This window comes from Caretta caretta, chromosome 1 (genome assembly GCF_965140235.1).
Source record: "Caretta caretta isolate rCarCar2 chromosome 1, rCarCar1.hap1, whole genome shotgun sequence".
In the NCBI taxonomy this organism is placed as follows: Eukaryota; Metazoa; Chordata; order Testudines; family Cheloniidae; genus Caretta; species Caretta caretta.
In genome coordinates, this window is record NC_134206.1 from 44,849,570 (window position 1) to 44,871,667 (window position 22,098).

A 22,098-nucleotide genomic window follows, 5' to 3' on the forward strand; every position below is an offset into this window, starting at 1 on the left:
CCCTCTGCTGGACTCTCCAATTTGTCTACACCCCTTCTGTAGTGGGGGGCCCAAACCTGGACACAATACTCCAGCTGTGGCCTCACCAGTGCTCTTCCAAACTACAGCCCTAGCAGGCAGCACTCCACTGTGACCATTCTCCAAAATAAACCCCCAGCACTGCACATTGCTCTGCCCTCGCTCTTCCCCACTTCAGTTACATCGCCTGGTATAATACACCCCCCAGACTACAAATCCCAGCCTGCAACGCTCTAACATTAGCTCACCCCAGACTACAACGCCCAGCATGCAAAGAGGGGCCTTTAACCCAGTCTGTACTACAACTCCCAGCATGCAAACCCCCCTCCTCCGCCACCCGCTGGCGCAATGCATGCCGGCCCCGGAGCTGGAGTGGGCGCTCTCAGCCGGCTAGATTCCACGTGGTGCGTTAGTCGCTGCTGCTGGGGAGGTGTCGCTGTGAGAGCGGCTTGCGACGCTTTTTCAACAGTGCGGTGAAGCGGGGCTGCCGTATTCCGGGTGAAAATACCGGCTGTTGTGCCGTTGCCTGGCTGAGGCGGGGAGGGAGCGGCAGGAGACGGGGCGAGAGAGTGGAGGGAGCAGCCCTCACGCCCGCCGGCTTCCCCCTGGATGGTCCGTATCGCTGGCGCGGGGCCTCCTCCTCCCTGGTCCCTGCGGTGTCCGGCGGCGCGGCGGGCTGTGAGGCGGCCGGAGGCGGCGGGTCCCGGCGGCGGGCGCTGAAGATGGACTATGACTTCAAGGTGAAGCTGACCGGGGAGCGGGAGCGGGTGGAGGACCTGTTCGAGTACGAGGGCTGCAAGGTGGGGAGAGGCACCTACGGGCACGTCTACAAAGCCAAGCGGAAAGACGGGTGAGTGAGGAGGGGGCTCCCCATGGGTCTGCCCCGGCCCCGTGGTTCGTGTCATCCCCGGGCCGTGCGTGCCACCCCTCGCCCGCCTCTTGCTGGCCTGCCTTCCTTCCCCGGAACCTGCTGCCTCATTAACTCCCGGCCTTTTGCCCTGTGTCTGCGCCCTGTCCAGTCCCTGCTGCCGTGTTACCCCCGCCCTGCCCCGTTCGTGCTGCCGCATTACCTCCCCGTCTGCGCCCTGCCCCGTTCCTGCTGCCTCATTGACCCCCGCCACATTATCTGTGCCCTGTCCCGTCCCTGCTGCCAGCTTATCCCCCCGCTGCCACCTCCCCTGTGTCTGTGCCCTGCCCCGTCTCTGCTGCCGTATTATCCCCACCACCCTGCATGTGCGCTCTGCCCCATCTCTGCTGCTGTGTTATTCCCAGCCACTTCCCGTGTGCCTGCAGCCTGCCCCCGTTCTTCCTGCCTCATTGGCCCCCTTGTCCTCTTATGTGTCTGTATCCTGCCTCATTGTCCCCTGTCACGTCCCCAGTGTCTGTGCCCTGTCCCTGTACTGGCTACCTCATTTCCCCCCCACTCATCACCTCCCCCTGGCTATGTCTGTGCCCTGTTTCATTGCTGCCGCCCCCCCCATGTGTCTGTGTCCTGTCCCAGTCCCACGTTGCCTTTCTGCCCCCAGTTCATTGGATCCCAGTCCAGCTCCCTGAGCTGTGCCCTTGCATACCCCCATCACATCTTGCTCCTCTATACCCTTTCCTCCACTGCCTCTACCCAATGCTGCTTTACTGTCCCCCTCATATTTTCTCCCACCCCCATGACTGCCAGATCCCAATGGCCCTCTGTTTGTGTGCCCTATCTCTGCCTTGCACCCTTAATATTGTTTCCCCTCGCTCTGTGGCTGTATCTCTTTCCTTTAGCCGTAACTATCTCCTTGTTCTTTACTCTGTTTGTCTCCACCTGTCATTGTTAGGAACAGTCACAGATGAAAATACACTTTCTCCAAACCTTAATGCTGGTGTCTTATATTAGTACTGGCAGCATTTGAGTGGAAAATTTTCTTTGGTTGAAAAATAATCCATATAACTTTCAAGTTTTTACTTCTGGGTAAATGGCTGTATGTTAGAAAAGCCTGTCTGCCACCATCTCTTTTGCGAGATTGGATTTAATTTTCATGGTGGGTTTGTGTCTGATTTATTATTGCTAGTCACCATTTTGAGTGTTCTTGCTGGTTGCTCCTATGATTGAAATCTTAGTCCTTGAAGGGTTTTAAAGCATTTTTGAAGATGATCTATTTTTATGGCCGATTCATAGTACAGTTTTTGGGAGATGGAGGTACAGGAAAATGGAGTGATCTGTAAAAATTGTTGAAAGAATACATATGGCAAACTGTCATTTAGTTTTATTAATCCATAGCAAAGCATCACTTTTTCAATAGCACAGCAGTAGGAAGTGGGGAGCAGGAGATATAGGAAATGCAGAGCTCAGTATTCTCACTGTTCCCCTTAATTTTAGCAATGTTTGGGTTGTTCCCTTTATCTTAATTCTCGTCTCCGATTTTCTCTTTCCCTCCCTCTACCCCCTTGGGATAACTTTATTAGTCTGTCACTGGTAATTTTCCCATGAATGTTATGATGGTGCATTTTAACCATTTAAAGTGGCAATGTTTTTATATTCAATAAACTGACTTATAAAAACACTTGCTTGCCAGTTATGGGTGAAAATTTATTAGGCTTGGTTTTATATACTTGTATCCTTATCTGAACGCTAATGTCATTATTACACAGAGAACTTTTACGTAAGGGAAACTTTTCACACTTTAATATTTAAATTTTAAAGAGAATTTTAAGCATGCTTATAATGACCTTGGCATAATCATTACGGTATCTGTTTTGGAAACAATGCAAAATCTTGACAGTTGTAGTGGAAATATAGGTGAAAATTATTTAACAAAGTTTTAGTGAAGCGCTGTTCCCCTGTTTTGGATATGTACTGTTTAGCAAACATTTCTGAAGTTGATGTGTGGTTTTTTTCATTGATTTTTTCAAAAGGAATGCCAGTCTGTATCCTCAAGCACAGAGCCTCAGGTGTTGAAGGGTAATTGTAACTAGCTTCTGTGTCTACTTTGGAATTTTTTTTTGTAGTCTTTAAGCATATTGGACCTCTGCAGTGATAGGAAATTTAAAATTTGATACTACTTGTGATACATGTTTTAAAAGTAGTTTTTTCAGCAGAATCATCAGTCAGTGACATTTAAGAGATTACTGTCTGGAGTTACTGCTGGCTGCATTATTGTTTGTCTAATTACATTTTTCCTGACATATGACTCAGAATAAATGTGCATTTTAAAAAAAAAAGTCGAGCTAATTTTATGCAAACATGGTCTTTAAAACAGGATTTTATTCATGACTGTTTATACTTGTATACACTTTGAAATTCCCAGTCCTCAGAAGAAAAATATCAAGGTATTTGATGTATTGCTTTATACATTTTTCTAGCTTGTTCTATTGCTGCCTTTTTTCCTTTTTCCTCCCTTCTCCCTCAAAAAAAAAAAAAGCCTTTGAAGTAGCTCATTGATTTGCTTTAGTTGCCTATCACATGGTAAATTATAAATATTCAAACCAATATGTAATCAGTGTTCTACTTGAATGTGTGCTTAAAAAAAAATCTAACTCTTTTGCTGGGATTTGGGAGAGGCAGGGATTAATTTAAATATGAAACATGACTTTTTGTTGTATTAACTTAATAAAAGGAACATTGTTTTACAGGCATAAATGTGCAATTGTAAGAATCTCAGTATTCTGGGCATTTTCTGAAACTAAGAAAACTAAATCTTTGGGAACTGATTTATTTATATATATATATATATGTTTAAGTTCCCTGCATGTGGATGCCCAGTATTTTCATGAGAAATTACGTTATAAAAACAGCATGAACACATTCAACAGAACTAATTTTAATAAACCAACATATGCTACTATACATTTGAAGGCTGTGGCTGGATTTTTTGACATCAGTCTAGTAGTAGCAAAAACGATCTGTTATATTTAGGGCACCTTTCTTCTAAAATGCTATGACAGTTGCTTCACCAGTCATTCTCACTGATGGCTTTCACAGTCACCTCTGAGGTGAAAATATACCAGTTTAAGCAGCATTATTTCACAACCATAGGAAAGGAATTATAAAATAAAAATCTAGTTGGATCTAGGTTCTGGATCAAGGGAATATTTTTAAGTAGGCAGAATGTAATAATCTTGGTGTCCTGACCAAATGCTGAACTTCTGTACTCTCTGAAAAGTGTCATGGGCTCTCTAGTAACTTGATGAGGTCATGTTAGGTTTTATGCCACATCCCACAGACAGCTACTCTAGCTGTGCTGTGCCCTCTGGCACAATATGTGAGGACTTTTGTTCAGGACTGAGTCAGTCAAGAGATTATCATTTACTGAATCACCAGCATCTAATTTCATGGAGGTTTCTTACATAAGTACTGACACAACCTGAACCTGACTAGTTTGAGATCATCCCAATAACAGTCTATGGTGGTACAGCCAGAGTTCCAGGTATTTTACAAATATGCTGTGGAATTCATTGCCTGCTGCAAAATTGTACTCAGAACTTAAATTTTCATGTTTAAAAAATAAGTTTGCAGCCTTCATGGCTGCAAGGCATCTTCTGAACATAAACCAAAACAGAGTTGTCTCCCTGAATTTTGGAAGAACTACAAACAGTTGCAAGGCAAGTGTGAACTGTCCCAATTATGTTTTTGTTAACTATGAAATCCAATGATGGCAATTCAAATGTAAACATTAATTGTTTCTCTGCTCAGACATTAAAAGAAATATCAAAATAGCATGTTCATTTGTAACTGTTTAAATTACACGTATTGGAATGGGAGGCATGGGGGCATTTGATTGCTAAATTGGGGAGCAAACTTCAAGGCACCAACATTTTAAACTGCATAAATTAGGTATAATCTGGTATGAAGTACATAGAGCATTGATTATAGCTATTAGGCCATGATTTCTTGGTTTTGTTAGGAAGCTATGCAGGCTCCTCCTTTTCCAAAAGTGTCCCCAGTTCCTAATAAACCTAAATCCCTCCTCCAAAGACCATCATCTCTTCCACACATTTAGAGACGGGCAGAACTGTAGGGTATGTGGCCCTGTGCGTGTAACTGGAAGCATTTCAGAGAATGCTACCATGGAGGTCCTGCACCTTAAGCCCTTTCCTAACAGCCTGACTTTGGTCTCCGGGACTTCTCTTCTGTCTTTCTCCATGTCACTGTAACCTATGTTTACCATGACCACCAATCCTCCCCAGCACTGCATATCTGTCTAGATGTTTCAGGAGGTCCACAACCTTTGCACCTGGTAGGCAATTCACCATGCAGTTCTCCTGGTCATCACAAACCCAACTATCTATATTTCTGATGATCAAATCCCCCATTACTAGTGCCTGTCTATTCCTAATAACTGGGGTTCCCTCCCTCGGAGAGGTATCCTCAGTGTGAGAGGATACCGTGACATCATCTGGATGGAGGGTTTCAAGATATTCTCCTTCCTTGAGGCTTTCATCCTCCTTAACAACAGACGCTGTCAGATTGAGAGTGGGACCTCTCTACTGTTTCATTGAAAGTCTCATCTCTGTATCTCCCCTTAGCTCCTACAGTTCAGCCACTCAGACTCTGAGGGTCATGAGCTACTTGCCCCAAATGAACTCATATGCCTACAAGGCAGAAAAATCATACATGCTGCATTTAGAGCAATAAACTCTGCTGCTGGAATTCTGCCTGCTTGAATTAAACTCAGTTCTCCCCCTCCTTTTTCTCAGGTTTATGTATGTCTCTCTCAGGACCCTGACAATTTCTGAAAGCCTATTCTGTGTGGCAAGGCACAATTATATTTATGTAGCACTTAATGAAAATGTTTCTAAATAGTCAATTTACAAAGAGAAAATTTGTTTGATTAGGGTAAGAATAGAAAATTATGAAGTATAGCCAGTAGGTGACATGTAGTAATTACCTATTTAAGTGTAACAACAATGAAATCCATTGAGGGCAATCTTGAAATATAGCAAAATCTGGTGTTTTTATTAACTGTTTTCTTTATTCCTCTCTTTTTGGGGAAGAGATATATATGTGGTGAGTGGAGTTAAGCTAGCTAACATTTTCTTCATCATTGTTCTAATTCAGACTTGCAGTGCCACTTTTTTTTTTCTTTTTTCTTTTCCTCAATGGAGGCAGCATAGCAAAATTTTTGCTGTTGTTTTGTAATAACGTTTCAGCAGGTGTAACTTCCAATGTGTATTAGGTGTCGTTTATCTTAGGAGTGTTAACTGAAGTTGAAGAGAGAGTATCTCATCTGGGTATATCAAACTTTGAAAATATTACCAGTTGTTTCCTGTCACCCAATCAAATCCAATACAAAACTTCTTCATGAAGGTCTGTAGGAATTGCATAAGGAATGAGATGGTGAATAATATGAAGGCTTTCTTATTCTTTGTATAAATCAATGGTTTGGCCTCCATTTGTAATACTGTGTGCAGTAGTAGCAATCCCATCTCAAAAAGGATATTGGGGAACTAGAGTGAGTGCAGAGAAGAGCAGGAATCATAGAATATCGGGGTTGGAAGGGACCTTAGGAGGTTATCTAGTCCAACCCCCTGCTCAAAGCAGTACCAATCCCCAACTAAATGATCCTATTGGCGAAGCCCGCCCACTGCTAAAGGATCCCCCCCCCAGCCTAAGAGGGGGATCCACCCAACTAAATGATGGAAGGCATGGAAAAAATTCTTGTATAAAAGAGTGAAAAGATTGAGATTTGTTTACCTTAGAAAAGTGATGAATGAGGGGACATGATAAAAACGAATGGTGTAGAGAAGGTTACTTGCCCTCACTGACACAAATTTGCTCCTTATTTCCAGTCTGAATTGGTTTAGCTTCGTCTTTCAGCTGTACCGGGAAGGTGAAGATTTATTTTGAAGTATAATTGTTAATGACAATGAACAAGTATTCTTAGACAAAATGCTAGAGAAGAGGTTGAAATTTCAGTTAAGTGCATCACATACAGCATCTGAAATTGCTGAACTGGAGCAGCTGAGACTCTGCAAATTACAAATTGCAAGCAATGCATGGAAGTTACAAAGTCAGCAGGTAAACCTGCAGCATTTAACTCCTGTGAACTAGAGTATAGAATTTACAAATTCCACTTGCTTTGCCTGCTGTATATGTAAAATGTACATGGCTTCTAATTAAAATTAGAATATTTGTCCTGGTTTTTTCTGTAATTTCTGTTACCATAATAGCTAAACACTTCCCAGTTAAACTAGCTTTGCATAATGAGGATCCTAGTACATTTCATGGAGCTGTCTGCTCTCCAGTAAGAGGCTGTACTCATGATATACATATTTCTTCTTCCTCACATTCTCTCACCCCATTTATTCTGTTTAGAGTTTTCTCAAGGAGGGTCGAAAGGTACTCACTCTGGATTAGTCTGATCTTCTCTAGAAACTTGCCTACAGCCTAGCTTCCTTACCAAGAATTTGTATCTTTGTCCCTCATGTGGTTCATTTTGGCCTTTTTGGTGTGTTGTCCAAGAGGAGTACAGCTGTACATTTGAATGTTACTTCTGGACTAGGGAGTTTTTTTAAAAAAAACTAGAGTTTAATAAAACTGGGTATTGAAGAAACACAGCTTTTTCAGTCCCTGTTGCTGTTGAGTCCTTTTGGAACACCCCAAACTCTGCTGCTGCAATCACACCCCACTCTTTGGGACTGTTCCCTTTGACCTCCTCAGACGACCTTCAGCCCTTAAGGGACAGGGGACACACAAACATGACCCTGTCATTCCCTTATGAGTGCCTCATGTATAGGTGGAGAGACTGTTGATGCAGCTTGTTCCTGGTTTGAAGTTCATGATCAAGGTCTCCATCTGGTAATGGAAGCCAGCATAGAGAGAGGAATACAGGGACGATGTGTTCAACAAGAGCCTCAAGTACCCATTTCTACTTTGTTTCAGATGCATTAAGTTGAGTAATCCAGTCTGGAAATGACAGATGCATGGACCACAGTGACCAGATTCTCCTGTGGGAAATAATGGACAAAGTTTGCTAGAAGGAAGTCAGCAATCCCCTTGTTGCTGCCTGGTATTCTAGGTCAAGTGATAAATGAGCATTCTGTTTCATTAACAGGGGTTTGGTGTATTCTTGATCTTTATACTTCAAAATCTGCTAAAGGTTGCTCTCTAAACTTTTATTTAATAATTCAGGGTTTTGTTGATCTGATGGTGGGAATATTGTAACTGATGCAGTCATTGAACGTTGGCTTTTGTTTCATTAGATTTTTTTAATCATCATCCTGATCATACATAAAACAACTTTGTGGGGCACAATGATGTGGAGATTTGTCAAGGCCAAAGTGCACAACTGTAACCGTGGTTAAGCAGTTTAGTGCTTCTACAGCTTAGCAGCAGAGAAGGTAGCGACCACCAAACTCCAGCATATGTTGTGACATTAACTGACATCCTGGATGCCTCACATTTGGGGCAGGGCACAGCACAGAGACAGGTCTATTGGCATGAAAAAGATCTCTTTATGACCATGGACGCTTGCAGGATCTCCATTCTTGTATTGCTTAAACTTCTCTGCAGATTTTGGCACAGTGGACCATGAGATGCTGTTAACCCACCTATATGATTTAGCAGGAGTAGATGGCCCAGTACTACAGTGGATGCAATTGGCTATTTCCAGCAGAACTCAAAGTAGTGATGTGTAATAGCTCCTTTCTGAAGGCTCTCATCTGTGAGATCCTGTAGGGATCCATACTATCCCTATTTCTCTTCAATATCTATATGAGACCACTGCAAAAGATAGTGAGACTCCACGAGCTCTGCTGCCAGCAGTATGCTGATGATTCTCCACTGATGCAACCACAGCCACTATTAAAATGTCAGAATGCTTACAAGAAATCAAGCCGAATTTGGGCAAGACTGAAGTGATGCTGATTAGAAAGAGGAAATGCTTTGACGAACTAGCTAAGATGTCTCCAACTTCCACTGAAGGCATACAGCTCCCAATTGTCAAAGTGGTGTGAAGCCTTGAGATCCTGTTTGACACTCCTCACTAAGTGTGAGTGACCAGGTAGCATCAATATCTATTTTAAAAAAAAAAAAAAAGCCTTTTTCTATAACCAGGTTGCTTGGAAACCTCGCTCCTTCCTCCCAGTGAGGAGCGAGCCTCAGTATTCATCACCTATGGAAATTTACTGTATCTGAAGCTAAATGTAAGGACGAAGCACAGCCTTCAGCTGATACAGGATGCAAATGCCCACCTTCTACATGGATTATGCTGCTGAGAGCATATGAGGCCTGTGCTCAAATTCCTCTACTGGCTCCCAGTCAACTTTTGTTACTAGTTTAAGGCTTTGGTTCTAGTTGTCAGAGCAACTAATGGATCAAGCCCCAGCTACATCAAGGATGGAATTTTGATTTATGAACCTCTGCAACAGCTGTGCTCCTCTAGGATAATGCAAATTATAAAGACCAGGACAAAACTCCTGAGAGCTGGGGATAAAACTTTCTCAGGTGAGGGAACTGTGGCTACGGAAGAAACTTCCACAGCAGTTCAGGTGAATCCAGTGTCTGAGAATCTTCAGGAAATATTTCAAAATCTCTTTGAAAAGGACTTTCTACAATAAGAATGACACTCAACACTGACGCTCCATTCTACCCAATAAATCCCTACCAACCTTCACCCCTCCCGCCCCCAGCTAAAAAGTTAAAAACCAGCCCTGCCCCAAACAGATACTTCTCCCTTTTAAGGGTAAAATGATAAAGACTCCAGGAAATCTATTGGGACCTTGACTGTTGCTATTGATTTTACGTGGAAGTTGCTTAGCTACTGCAGTGAGTGGCAGTATAAAATGTAAAGATAGATAATTGTCCAGGTAGAGAAGATCTTCTGGAAAGACCAGAGGTCTTAAAAAATGAGGTAAGAGACTAGCTGCAACTCTAGCAGGCTCAGGTCTTGCCATCCCTAATCCTTCTATTTGGTATAATCAAAAGTGCAGTACATATTTATGGTACTTTGGAAAACAAAGTTAGCATCCAAATTCTTGGCTCCAGAATCAGAGCGCTAAATTAGACTGTGGTGAGCACTGGAAAGCAGGATCATGAGTATCAAGTAGCTTGTCTAGTGCAAATATTGGAGAGTCAATAACTCGTTTGAAAACCATCTAAGCCTAAATATGAATTAGGCTAATGTGCCAGCACTCAGGTGGGTGATATTACATTAGCAATACAAAGTATAACTTCTAAGTTCTGTGCATAGGAGAAGATGAGACTTCACTTGTACAAACCCCAGGCAAAGAAACTTCCAGACCACGTTAAGTCATATAATCTTGCACTCTAGCAATGTCTGACTAGCACCAGTTTTTTGTAGCTTTCTTGAAAGGTTGTATGTGAGCCAAGTGCACAATAGGAAAATGAACCATTGCTGGCAATATTTTTTTAGCAGCAGTTTCCTCCTTTTGGGAAAAAAAAGTGCTAATGTTAGTTGGACAAAATGGTCTTAAATAGTTAAAAATTTACTTTGATGTTCTCAATAGCTGTCAGATACTTTATAAGGCTTCATCTGATTGTCCTAGTACTTGAACACTTCAAACATTTAATGAATTTTATCCTTCACTTAGGGGTATTATACCCATTTTACACAGAGAGAACTGAAGTGCAGAGAGTCGTGACATGTGCAGGGTCAAGCAAAGTCTCTGACAGAGCTGGGAATTGAATTTGTGTATCCTGAGTCCTAATGCCTTAAGCAGAAGACAGTCCCTCCTCACTGGAGAAATCATTCCTAGGAAAGAAACATAATAGCATAGAGAAGGTTCTCATGTATTCTGTAGTCTCTAGACATCAGTTATTCAACAAGCTATTTGACAGAGGGGATGCACAAATCTTTGGTGCAGTTATTTCAAAGAAAATTCTTTCAGAGGACAACATGGCCAAAGTTCCCAGCCAATGGGAGCTGCAGAACTGAGGCTTGGGGTGCAGCTGAGGCAGCACATGGAGCTGGGGAGCTGAGGCTGCCACTTCCCAGGAGCTGGGTAAGGAGCCTGCCCCCCTCCCTAGCACCTGCAGCGGTCCCCCCATGCTGCGACTCGCCCCCCGAGCGCCTGCTTCCCCCTCCCCAGCACCTGCGGCACCCCCTGAGTTCCCTTCCCCCCGGTTTTAGTCAGGGGTATTTTTAGTAAAAGTCATGAATAGGTCATGGGCCCGTGAATTTTTTTTACTGCCAGTGACCTGTCCATGTGGTGGGAGCAGCATGAGGAACCCCCTGGCTCCTCTGCCACCTAGTTGCTGCAGAGACACATGGAGCTGGGTGGGGAGCATCTGCCAGCCCTGCCAACCTCCCCCCCCCCCCCCGCCACTTGCTGGTGGTCTGCACAGTTGGCTAGTCATGTGGTATTAGCTGCTTTTGTTGCTAGCTGCTTAATTTTATTAAGAGGCGTAAAGTACACTAAACTTCCTTCCATGTAAGCAATTGCTGTAGTAGCTTACACAGTAGCATTAGTGCAAACGAGAAGGCAGGTGTCATGAGACCATCTTTCTATTAAAATTTGGCTTATGCCAGTAGAAAATTTAACAACTTTTTTTTTAATCAGTATTTCATGGAGTCAGAATTAGGGATAGCGTAACACAGATTAAGAGTTGTAAATCATACACTTGACAATGATCCTTTATCATAACCATACTAAAGCAACTGAAATTAAAAAGTGGTTTCCTCTTGTGTTCTTTCCAATTCTTTCTTAGGGTATGTCTACACTACGGAATTAGGTCGAATTTATAGAAGTCGGTGTTTTAGAAATCTGTTTTATATATTCGAGTGTGTGTGTCCCCCCAGAAGATGCTCCAAGTGCATTAAGTGCATTAACTCGGCGGAGTGCTTCCACAGTACCGAGGCAAGCGTCGACTTCCGAAGCGTTGCACTGTGGATAGCTATCCCACAGTTCCCGCAGTCTCCGCTGCCCATTGGAATTCTGGTTTGAGATCCCAATGCCTGATGGGGCTAAAACATTGTCGCGGGTGGTTCTGGGTACATATCGTCAGGCCCCCGTTCCCTCCCTCCCTCCGTGAAAGCAAGGGCAGACAATCGATTCGCGCCTTTTTTCTTGAGTTACCTGTGCAGACACCATACTATGGCAAGCATGGAGCCCGCTCAGGTAAACATCACCGTATGTCTCCTGGGTGCTGGCAGACGCGGTACTGCATTGCTACACAGTAGCAGCAAACCATTGCCTTCTGGCAGCAGATGGTGCAATACGACTGGTAGCCGTTATAGTCATGTCCGAGGTGCTCCTGGCCACGTCGGCCAGGAGCGCCTGGGCAGACATGGGTGCAGAGACTAAATTTGGAGTGACTTGACCAGGTCATTCTCTTTAGTCGTGCAGTCAGTCCTGTTGAACTGTCTTATGGTGAGCAGGCAGGCGATACGGATTACGACTGCTAGCACTGTACCATCTTCTGCCGGACAGCCAAGAGATGAGGATGGCTAGCAGTCGTATTGCACCATCTTCTGCCAAGCAGCCATGAGATGTGGATGGCATGCAGTCCTTCTGCACCATCTGCTGCCAGCCAAAGACGTAAAAGATAGATGGAGTAGATCAAAACAAGAAATAGACCAGATTTGTTTTGTACTCATTTGCTTCTCCCCCTCCCCTGTCTAGGGGACTCATTCCTCTAGGTCACACTGCAGTCATTCACAGAGAAGGTGCAGCGAGGTAAATCTAGCCATGTATCAATCAGAGGCCAGACTAACCTCCTTGTTCCAATAAGAACAATAACTTAGGTACACCATTTCTTATTGGAACCCTCCGTGAAGTCCTGCCTGAAATACTCCTTGATGTAAAGCCGCCCCCTTCGTTGATTTTAGCTCCCTGAAGCCAACCCTGTAAGCCATGTTGTCAGTCGCCCCTCCCTCCGTCAGAACAACGGCAGACAATCGTTCCGCGCCTTTTTTCTGTGCGGACGCCATACCAAGGCAAGCATGGAGGCCGCTCAGCTCACTTTGGCAATTAGGAGCACATTAAACACCACACGCATTATCCAGCAGTATATGCAGCACCAGAACCTGGCAGAGCGATACCGGGCGAGGAGGCGACGTCAGCGCGGTCCCGTGAGTGATCAGGACATGGACACAGATTTCTCTGAAAGCATGGGCCCTGCCAATGGTGCTAATGGGGCAGGTTCATGCGGTAGAACACCGATTCTGGGCTCGTGGGACCGCATAGTGTTGCAGGTCTGGGACGATTCCCAGTGGCTGCGAAACTTTCGCATGCGTAAGGGCACTTTCATGGAACTTTGTGACTTGCTTTCCCCTGCCCTGAAGCATCTGAATACCAAGATGAGAGCAGCCCTCACAGTTGAGAAGCGAGTGGCGATAGCCCTGTGGAAGCTTGCAACGCCAGACAGCTACCGGTCAGTTGGGAATCAATTTGGAGTGGGCAAATCTACTGTGGGGGCTGCTGTGATGCAAGTAGCCCACGCAATCAAAGATCTGCTGATATCAAGGGTAGTGACCCTGGGAAATGTGCAGGTCATAGTGGATGGCTTTGCTACAATGGGATTCCCTAACTGTGGTGGGGCCATAGACGGAACCCATATCCCTATCTTGGCACCGGAGCACCAAGCCGCCGAGTACATAAACCACAAGGGGTACTTTTCGATAGTGCTGCAAGCTCTGGTGGATCACAAGGGACGTTTCACCAACATCAACGTGGGATGGCCGGGAAAGGTACATGACGCTCGCGTCTTCAGGAACTCTGGTCTGTTTCAAAAGCTGCAGGAAGGGACTTTATTCCCAGACCAGAAAATAACTGTTGGGGATGTTGAAATGCCTATATGTATCCTTGGGGACCCAGCCTACCCCTTAATGCCATGGCTCATGAAGCCGTACACAGGCAGCCTGGACGGTAGTCAGGAGCTGTTCAACTACAGGCTGAGCAAGTGCAGAATGGTGGTAGAATGTGCATTTGGACGTTTAAAGGCGCGCTGGCGCAGTTTACTGACTCGCTTAGACCTCAGCGAAACCAATATTCCCACGGTTATTACTGCTTGCTGTGTGCTCCACAATATCTGTGAGAGTAAGGGGGAGATGTTTATGGCGGGGTGGGAGGTTGAGGCAAATCGCCTGGCTGCTGGTTACGTGCAGCCAGACACCAGGGCGGTTAGAAGAGCACAGGAGGGCGCGGTACGCATCAGAGAAGCTTTGAAAACCAGTTTCATGACTGGCCAGGCTACGGTGTGAAAGTTCTGTTTGTTTCTCCTTGATGAAACCCCCCGCCCCTTGGTTCACTCTACTTCCCTGCAAGCTAACCACCTTCCCCTCCTCCCTTTAATCATTGCTTGCAGAGCCAATAAAGTCATTGTTGCTTCACATTCATGCATTCTTTATTCATTCATCACACAAATAGGGGGATGACTACCAAGGTAGCCCAGGAGGGGTGGTGGAGGAGGGAAGGAAAATGCCACACAGCACTTTAAGCACAGCACTTTAAAAGTTTACAACTTTAAAATTTATTGAATGCCAGCCTTCTGTTTTTTGGGCAATCCTCTGTGGTGGAGTGGCTGGTTGGCCGGTGGCCCCCCACCGCGTTCTTGGGCGTCTGGGTGTGGAGGCTATGGAACTTGGGGAGGAGGACGGTTGGTTACACAGGGGCTGTAGTGGCAGTCTGTGCTCCAGCTGCCTTTGCTGCAGCTCAACCATACACTGGAGCATACTGGTTTGATCCTCCAGCAGCCTCAGCATTCAATCCTGCCTCCTCTCATCACGCTGCTGCCACATTTGAGCTTCAGCCCTCTCTTCAGCCCGCCACTTACTCTCCTCAGCCTGCCACCTCTCCTCCCGGTCATTTTGTGCTTTCCTGCACTCTGACATTATTTGCCTCCACGCATTTGTCCGTGCTCTGTCAGTGTGGGAGGACAGCATGAGCTCAGAGAACATTTCATCACAAGTGCGGTTTTTTTTCTTTCTAATCTTCACTAGCCTCTGGGAAGGAGAAGATCCTGTGATCATTGAAACACATGCAGCTGGTGGAGGGGAAAAAAAAGGGACAGCGGTATTTAAAAAGACACATTTTATAAAACAGTGGCTACAGTCTTTGAGGGTAAACCTTGCTGTTAACATTACATACATAACACATGTGCTTTCGTTACATGGTCGCATTTTGCCTCCCCCCACCGCGTGGCTACCCCCTCAACCCTCCCCCCTCCCCGCGGCTAACAGCGGGGAACATTTCTGTTCAGCCGCAGGCAAACAGCTCACCAGGAACAGGCTCCTCTGAATGTCCCCTGAAGAAAAGCACCCTATTTGAACCAGGAGACCATGAATGATATCTCACTCTCCTGAGGATAACACAGAGAGATAAAGAACGGATGTTGTTTGAACGCCAGCAAACATACATTGCAATGCTTTGTTGTACAATGATTCCCGAGTATGTGTTACTGGCCTGGAGTGGTAAAGTGTTCTACCATGAAGGACGCAATAAGGCTGCCCTCCCCAGAAACCTTTTGCAAAGGCTTTGGGAGTACATCCAGGAGAGCCACGAATCTCAGGGCAAATTAATCCTTTCACATGATTGCTTTTAAACCATGTATAGTATTTTAAAAGGTACACTCACTGGACGTCCCTTCTCCGCCTGCCAGGTCCAGGAGGCAGCCTTGGGTGGGTTCGGGGAGTACTGGCTCCAGGTCCAGGGTGAGAAACAGTTCCTGGCTGTCGGGAAAACCGGTTTGTCCGCTTGCTTGCTGTGAGCTATCTACAACCTCATCATCATCATCTTCCTCGTCCCCAAAACCTGCTTCCGTGTTGCCTCCATCTCCATTGAAGGAGTCAAACAACACAGCTGGGGTAGTGGTGGCTGAACCCCCTAAAATGGCATGCAGCTCATCATAGAAGCGGCATGTTTGGGGCTCTGACCCGGAGCGGCCGTTCGCCTCTCTGGTTTTCTGGTAGGCTTGCCTCAGCTCCTTAAGTTTCACGCGGCACTGCTTCGGATCTCTGTTATGGCCTCTGTCCTTCATGCCCTGGGAGATTTTGACAAAGGTTTTGGCATTTTGAAAACTGGAATGGAGTTCTGATAGCACGGATTCCTCTCCCCATACAGCGATCAGATCCCGTACCTCCCGTTCAGTCCATGCTGGAGCTCTTTTGCGATTCTGGGACTCCATCATGGTCACCTCTGCTGATGAGCTCTGCATGGTCACCTGCCTCTTGCCACGCTGCCCAAACAGGAAATGAGATTCAAAAGTTCGCAGTTCTTTTCCTGTCTACCTGGCCAGTGCATCTGAGTTGAGAGTGCTGTCCAGAGCGGTCACAATGGAGCACTCTGGGATAGCTCCCGGAGGCCAATACCATCGAATTGTGTCCACAGTACCCCAAATTTGAGCCGGCAAGGTCGATTTAAGCGCTAATCCACTTGTCAGGGGTGGAGTAAGGAAATCGATTTTAAGAGCCCTTTAAGTCGAAATAAAGGGCTTCATTGTATGGACGGGTGCAGGTTTACATCGATTTAATGCTGCTAAATTCGACCTAAAGTCCTAGTGTAGACCAGGGGTGACTGCTTTCTCCCACATTAACCCAACTTGTGCTCTCTTTGTCTTCTCTTGGTGTATTCTTTGCTTCAGTTGCTTCCTTCATATCATGAAAAAAGAAAACAAGTACTAGTGGCACCTTGGAGACTAACCAGTTTATTAGAGCATAAGCTTTCGTGAGCTACAGCTCACTTGATCGGATGCATTCAGTGGAAAATACTGATGCATCCGATGAAGTGCGCTGTAGCTCACGAAAGCTTATGCTCAAATAAATTGGTTAGTCTCTAAGGTGTCACTAGTACTTCTTTTCTTTTTGCGAATACAGACTAACACGGCTGCTACTCTGAAATCTTCATATCATGAGAGAAGCAACCTTCCTTTCTTTCATGTACTTCAATAAAACCCATTTCTTAGGCTTAGTTTTGCAACCCTGAGTTCGCCAGTCTTTGAATAGCTTCCCTTGCCTGCCTCTGCTGTCGGCTCATAGCTTTCCCAAGCAGCATCAGAGTGAAGTTAATGATGTTAGTTTCACTGCTGTCTACAGAGCTGAAAAATACTAGTGACACTAACTAGAGTTTTGTAATTCCATTCTGCTGCTGCTTTTGAGGAGCATAAGAAACAGCAGAAGAAGTACAGCTGTCTGTGTGATGCAGGAGTGCTTAGGTGCTACAGTGATGGAAGGCCATATAAATGGATGGATGGCATTGCATTAATTCATATTTGGAAAGTGGTTTTTGAAACCATGGATTAGAATTTCTTAAACTAACTTACAGGAGGAAGAAGCAGGGGAGAGGCATAGGCTTCTGTGCCCGCAAGGGCTGGGGGGGAAGATACCAGCGAAAGGAGGACACTCAGGCATAAGAACAGTAAACTATGCTTTATTGAAGGAAGGAAGAATTTACGCTCCAATTTGCACGGGGAGCCCCTAGGACACGCAGAGGGGCTGCAGGGGACTCTGGTCATTCAGGACAGCTGATCAGGCAGGAGTCCACCGGGGGGGAGTCCTCTGCTGCTCTATATTCTCCACGCTTATCTCGGGGTACATGGGGTCAACAGCTGGTTACATTGTTATATATATAATTTATGCTTATTACATAAACTGACTCGTAACATAGCTCAGCATATTTTTGCCTGTAAACAATATCTTTTGGCAGGGGCTATCGGACAAAGTTCATTGAAACTGCCTGCATCCTCCGCTTACATCCAGTCACATACTCAGTCCACCACTTAGTTCCTCGCCAATCTTCTGCAACCTTGCCCCTATGCTTCCCAGGGCTGAAATCACTGACCTAGAGGGGCTTAGTGGGTCCTGCACTGTGATCTTGTGGGAAGGATTCCCATTGGCCAGGGGATCTCTGAGTGGGCTTTGAAGAGGCAGAATGGCTGAATTCCCTGGCTGAGCCGCCTTTCCTTCCTAGAGCTGGGAGTGGGACAGGAATAATCAGGGGAAAGTTGGGGACTTTGCCAGGGCTGAAATCATTGATGGGTGGGTGGGGGAAACGGCAGAGAAGGTCCCTTTTCAGGGAACTTCAGGAGTAGTGACACAGCTCCGGTGATCACAGGTTTCTCTTTGGCAGGGGGCTTAGGAGTTCCTACACAAGGTTTGAGTGTTGAAGGGTTCCCCTTCCCCAGAATTCTCCAAGAGCTAGCAGCAACCTGGAGTGCAGGCTCCACTTGGTGCCAGCAGCTGGACTGCCAAACTAGGATGGGATAGTGGATTTCCTGGGCCCTGTCCAGACACTAGGGGGCCGGCACAGCAAGCACCCCCGTGGTGGAGTTCAGGCATTGACCCCACCCTCTAGGCTGTACGTAGACACAGGACTGGTGTAATGGTTAGTACCCCACAGAGTGTGGGTACTTCCAGCAGCTGAATATTGCAGATCAAACATCTTCAGATCCCCTCAGAGGGGAAGTAGGGACATGGGTCAATGCGGTTGGGACTGCTTTCCATGTATTTGGGGGTGGGGGGGCTTGGGGGTGAGGAGCATGGTGTAGTGAGTGCCACTGCAGCTAACAGTCCCAGTCTTTCAGCAAGGCAAGCTTAACCATAATCCAATCATAGTGTACCTTCTCAATACTAACCGAGTTAATAGGGCAATATATAGAAAGCTATGACGGACGGTGGGGCAGAGATCAATAAGAAGGGCATAGAGTAAGTTGGATCTAGGTAGGTGAGTGTCGCCTATCTGAGGTGTGCAGATGTTGTCAAACAAATAATTGAAGAGAGGCTTTCCCTTATCAAAATATAGCAAATCAGTCTGCCAGATCCACAATACATTTAGGGATATAGCATGGGTCCATTTGGAGGAACTTAGATTGATGGCTCCACTGTGTATGGGAATGAAGTGGGACCAGAATGAACATGAAATTGTTAGAACAGATGATTTTGGCTTGTCTGGTGTCCATCCTTTGTACTGATAGTGGGTTATAAGTTCCACTTATAAAGCTAAAAGAAAAGGAGTACTTGTAGCACTTTAGAGACTAACAATTTGAGCATAAGCTTTCGTGCGCTACAGCTCACTTCATCTTAGCTAGTAACTATGATTAGGGCTGTGAGTCTGTCATGGAGGTCACAGTTTCCGTGACTTTCTGTGACCTCCGTGACTTCTGCAGTGGCCTGGGCAGCCCTTGGGCCAGCAGCAGCAGTTTGGGTGTGTGGGAGGGGGCTCAGGGCTGGGGCAGAGGGTTGGAGTGTAGGGTGGTGCTTACCTTGGGGTGGGGGGGCTCCTCGCCTCCCACTGGCATGGCTCTGTAGCTTCTAGGCAGAGGGGCCAGGGAGCTCAGTTTGCTTCCCACCCCCGCAGTTCCCTTTGGCTGCAGTTCCTGGCCAATGGGAGCTGTGCAGCTGGCGCTTGTGGTGGGAGCAGTGCACGGAGCTCCCTTACTCCATCTGCCACATAGGAGCTGCAGAGACTCGCGGAACCAGGTAGGGAGCCTCTGGCAGCCCAGCCCCCTTCCCCCAGCACCAGGAGGGGTCCTGGGCCACCTCCCCCAGCACCCATGGTGCCCCCGGATCGCCCATCCACCCCAGAGCACCTGAAGTTCTCCGCCCAAGTTTTATATATGGGGTATATAGTAAAAGTCATGGACAGGACACGGGCCATGAATTTTTGTTTACTGCACGTGATCTGTCTATGACTTTTACTAAAAATACCTGTGACTAAATGTAGCCTTAACTATGAAGAGCCTTCACTGACAGCAAATGTTGTTGGAACTTATATTAGATACAAATGTGGAGGGGAAAAGGGAGTGTGAGTGTGGGAAAAATTGGTGCCTCACAGAGCTCACATTTGCCGCAGTGTCCAGTGGAGGGTGATATCCTCTAAAGAGGGTTGGAGGTTGTTGGATGATCCCCCATTTAGGCTCAGGATCAGTAGCAGAAGTATGGGAATGGCCTCCTCCACAAATGACCTCAAGATACTATGGGTACTTCTGTCGGATTGCTCTCCCTTGTCATGGTATAGTGGAGAAGAGTGCTCACTAGGACTAAAGATATTAGAGGTAGACTTGATAGAATAATTCCTAACTTTGAAGTCCTTAAGAAGGTTTACATCTCAGTCAGAGGTAACATTTTTGTTTTAAAGTTCAGGGATTTTCAGGATAGTGAATCTGTGAGCCTCTCTTTTGGCCCTAAAGGGTACGTGTGGAATATTAGCTTCATATGAGGAAGCTAGTGAAAGATGGGAAGGACCAACAGTAACTCTCTCATTTTTCCTTAGTCCAGTTGTAGATTAGGAGTAAAGTATCATATTGGGTAGCTTTCTGGTTATTTTCAATATCCCATGGACTTCAATCTGCTGATTTTTGTTATAAAGGTCAGATTATTTTGATAGGCGAAGCTCATGGGTGCTCGTAATCATGCTCAGCCTTTAAAGGTTCAACACCGTGTCAGAGTGGATAGTGGCATGCAGGTCAGTTTGGCATCTCACAGGTGGTGGGCCACCTGGACACATTTCTATTTGCAGCAAGGGTTGACTCAAAAGATACAGGTATATTAGATGGTAGGTTAGGAGTGCTAGCAAAAGAAAATGGAAAAGTGGAGCTCAAGCCTTACTATGCTGGCTTATCTGGAAGACTGAGTTAGATACAGAGGTGGGTGTATCTACTCTCTGCTAATATACTGCCAAGATTGTGGCAGTTGGCTGGGATGGCTGGGGTATCTGAGAGGGCTGCTTTGCATGAAATACAAACTTGGCCATCTTCAATTTGACATACCTGTTGGTGTCCTTGGGATGGGTGTTTTGCACTTTGCCGTCAGCTGCTTCCTTGGGCATGGCTAGATCTAATTTATTAACTGGTAGAGAAATTGTGGTGTCACAGCCCTATTAAAGTTCCCCCTGCTGAACACTCAGTAAGCTGCTGTGTTTGGGTTTCCACATGTTGAACCCATGTACTACTCTTAAGCTTTCCTTGGCCTGGGTAGGCTCCAGCAATCTCTTTCTTTGCTGTCTCTGGCATGCTTCCTGGTCACAGACTTTCTGATACTCCTTCAGGAGAAGTGGGAACTTCTGCCCTGGGACCAGTGCTAACACCCCACTAGTTAAGCACATCCTTTCTCAGAGCTCCAACCTTGTGGACACTCTCTGATTTACAATTTCCCTCTTCAGGGACATGTGATAGTTGAAGCACATAACACATAGGCATTGTAAGGTTTAACAATTACTCATTACTTTAATTATCACAAGAAATATATGGATCGAAGTAAAACACCTGTACATTGTTTCCTGCCTCAGTGTCCTCACCACTGAGTGTCCTTTGGGATTTGGTCAGAGTCTCTAGGATTCTCTTCCTCTTACACAGGGCTTCTCTGAATCATGGCATCTCTGTCTGTTAGAGCAAGCTTTCTTCTGCTTTCTCTGCAGTTTGATATAGATACAGAGAAGATTCCCTAATATCAAACAGAATTCATAAGCTGTACGTAGATAAATTCCCCAAGTCACAGATGGATTTATTAACTGTTGGATAGTTCTTGCATCAGTGCACTAGGGTTTCTTTTGAAGGGAGGATTGGAAGCCATAGTCAGATCTGAAAGCCAGTTTGGATGTACTGGGGGATAGCTTTCCACTAGAGCAAGCAGGGCTGATTGGATCTGGATAATGAAAGATAGAATGGTCTGGGAGTTTTTCCCCATCCTAATGGCAGTGACTACCTACAGGGATAAGGTCAGAACGAAGAGAGGTGATTCTGAAGTTTAACCAGACAGTGGTCCATGTTGATATCTCTCCTTTTCTTTAAAGTACTCAGTATAAGGTGGGAAGAATTTGAGACTTGGTGTTGGGAGCTAGCAAGGAGCCCATTCAGACATGGCTAGGCTTCCGGAACCTTGGTTCTTGACCGTTTAACTTTTACTCCTGGGGGCATTCTGTGGCAAAAAATTAAATTCTTCAAGTTTTATTTGTCAAAATAACACTACATAATCACGCCAGTTTCAATTATTTTGGTAATTTATTTCAAAATACCTGTCAGCAAGTATGTTTGTAACAATACGGGGGGGGGGGAGGAAGACACACATTTCCCCAGGAGTAGAGTTAAAGAAACCCCTATGACAGCCCAGTTGCTGTTTCTCTGCCCCCTTCGTGTTTATTGGCTCGGAGTAACCAGACACCCACAAACCCTCCCCCACGCAGAGCACCTACAAGGCTCCCTGAGCCAAT

At 45.7% G+C, this 22,098-nt stretch overlaps 1 protein-coding gene across 3 annotated transcripts in view; it reads left to right on the forward strand.

Moving 5' to 3' along the window:
* Window positions 1-406: 406 nt before the first annotated feature.
* The window catches only part of CDK8 (cyclin dependent kinase 8), a 206,385-nt gene continuing 184,693 nt past the window's right edge, over window positions 407-22,098 (forward strand). Inside the window, exon 1 of one of the 3 annotated variants that reach the window (XM_048846242.2) lies at window positions 407-868. In XM_048846242.2, the coding sequence (XP_048702199.1) occupies window positions 741-868 (128 nt within the window). In that variant the 5' untranslated portion in view covers window positions 407-740. The remainder of the gene's footprint in view (window positions 869-22,098) is intronic. The other 2 variants (XM_048846234.2, XM_075127517.1) reach the window with 2 other exon arrangements.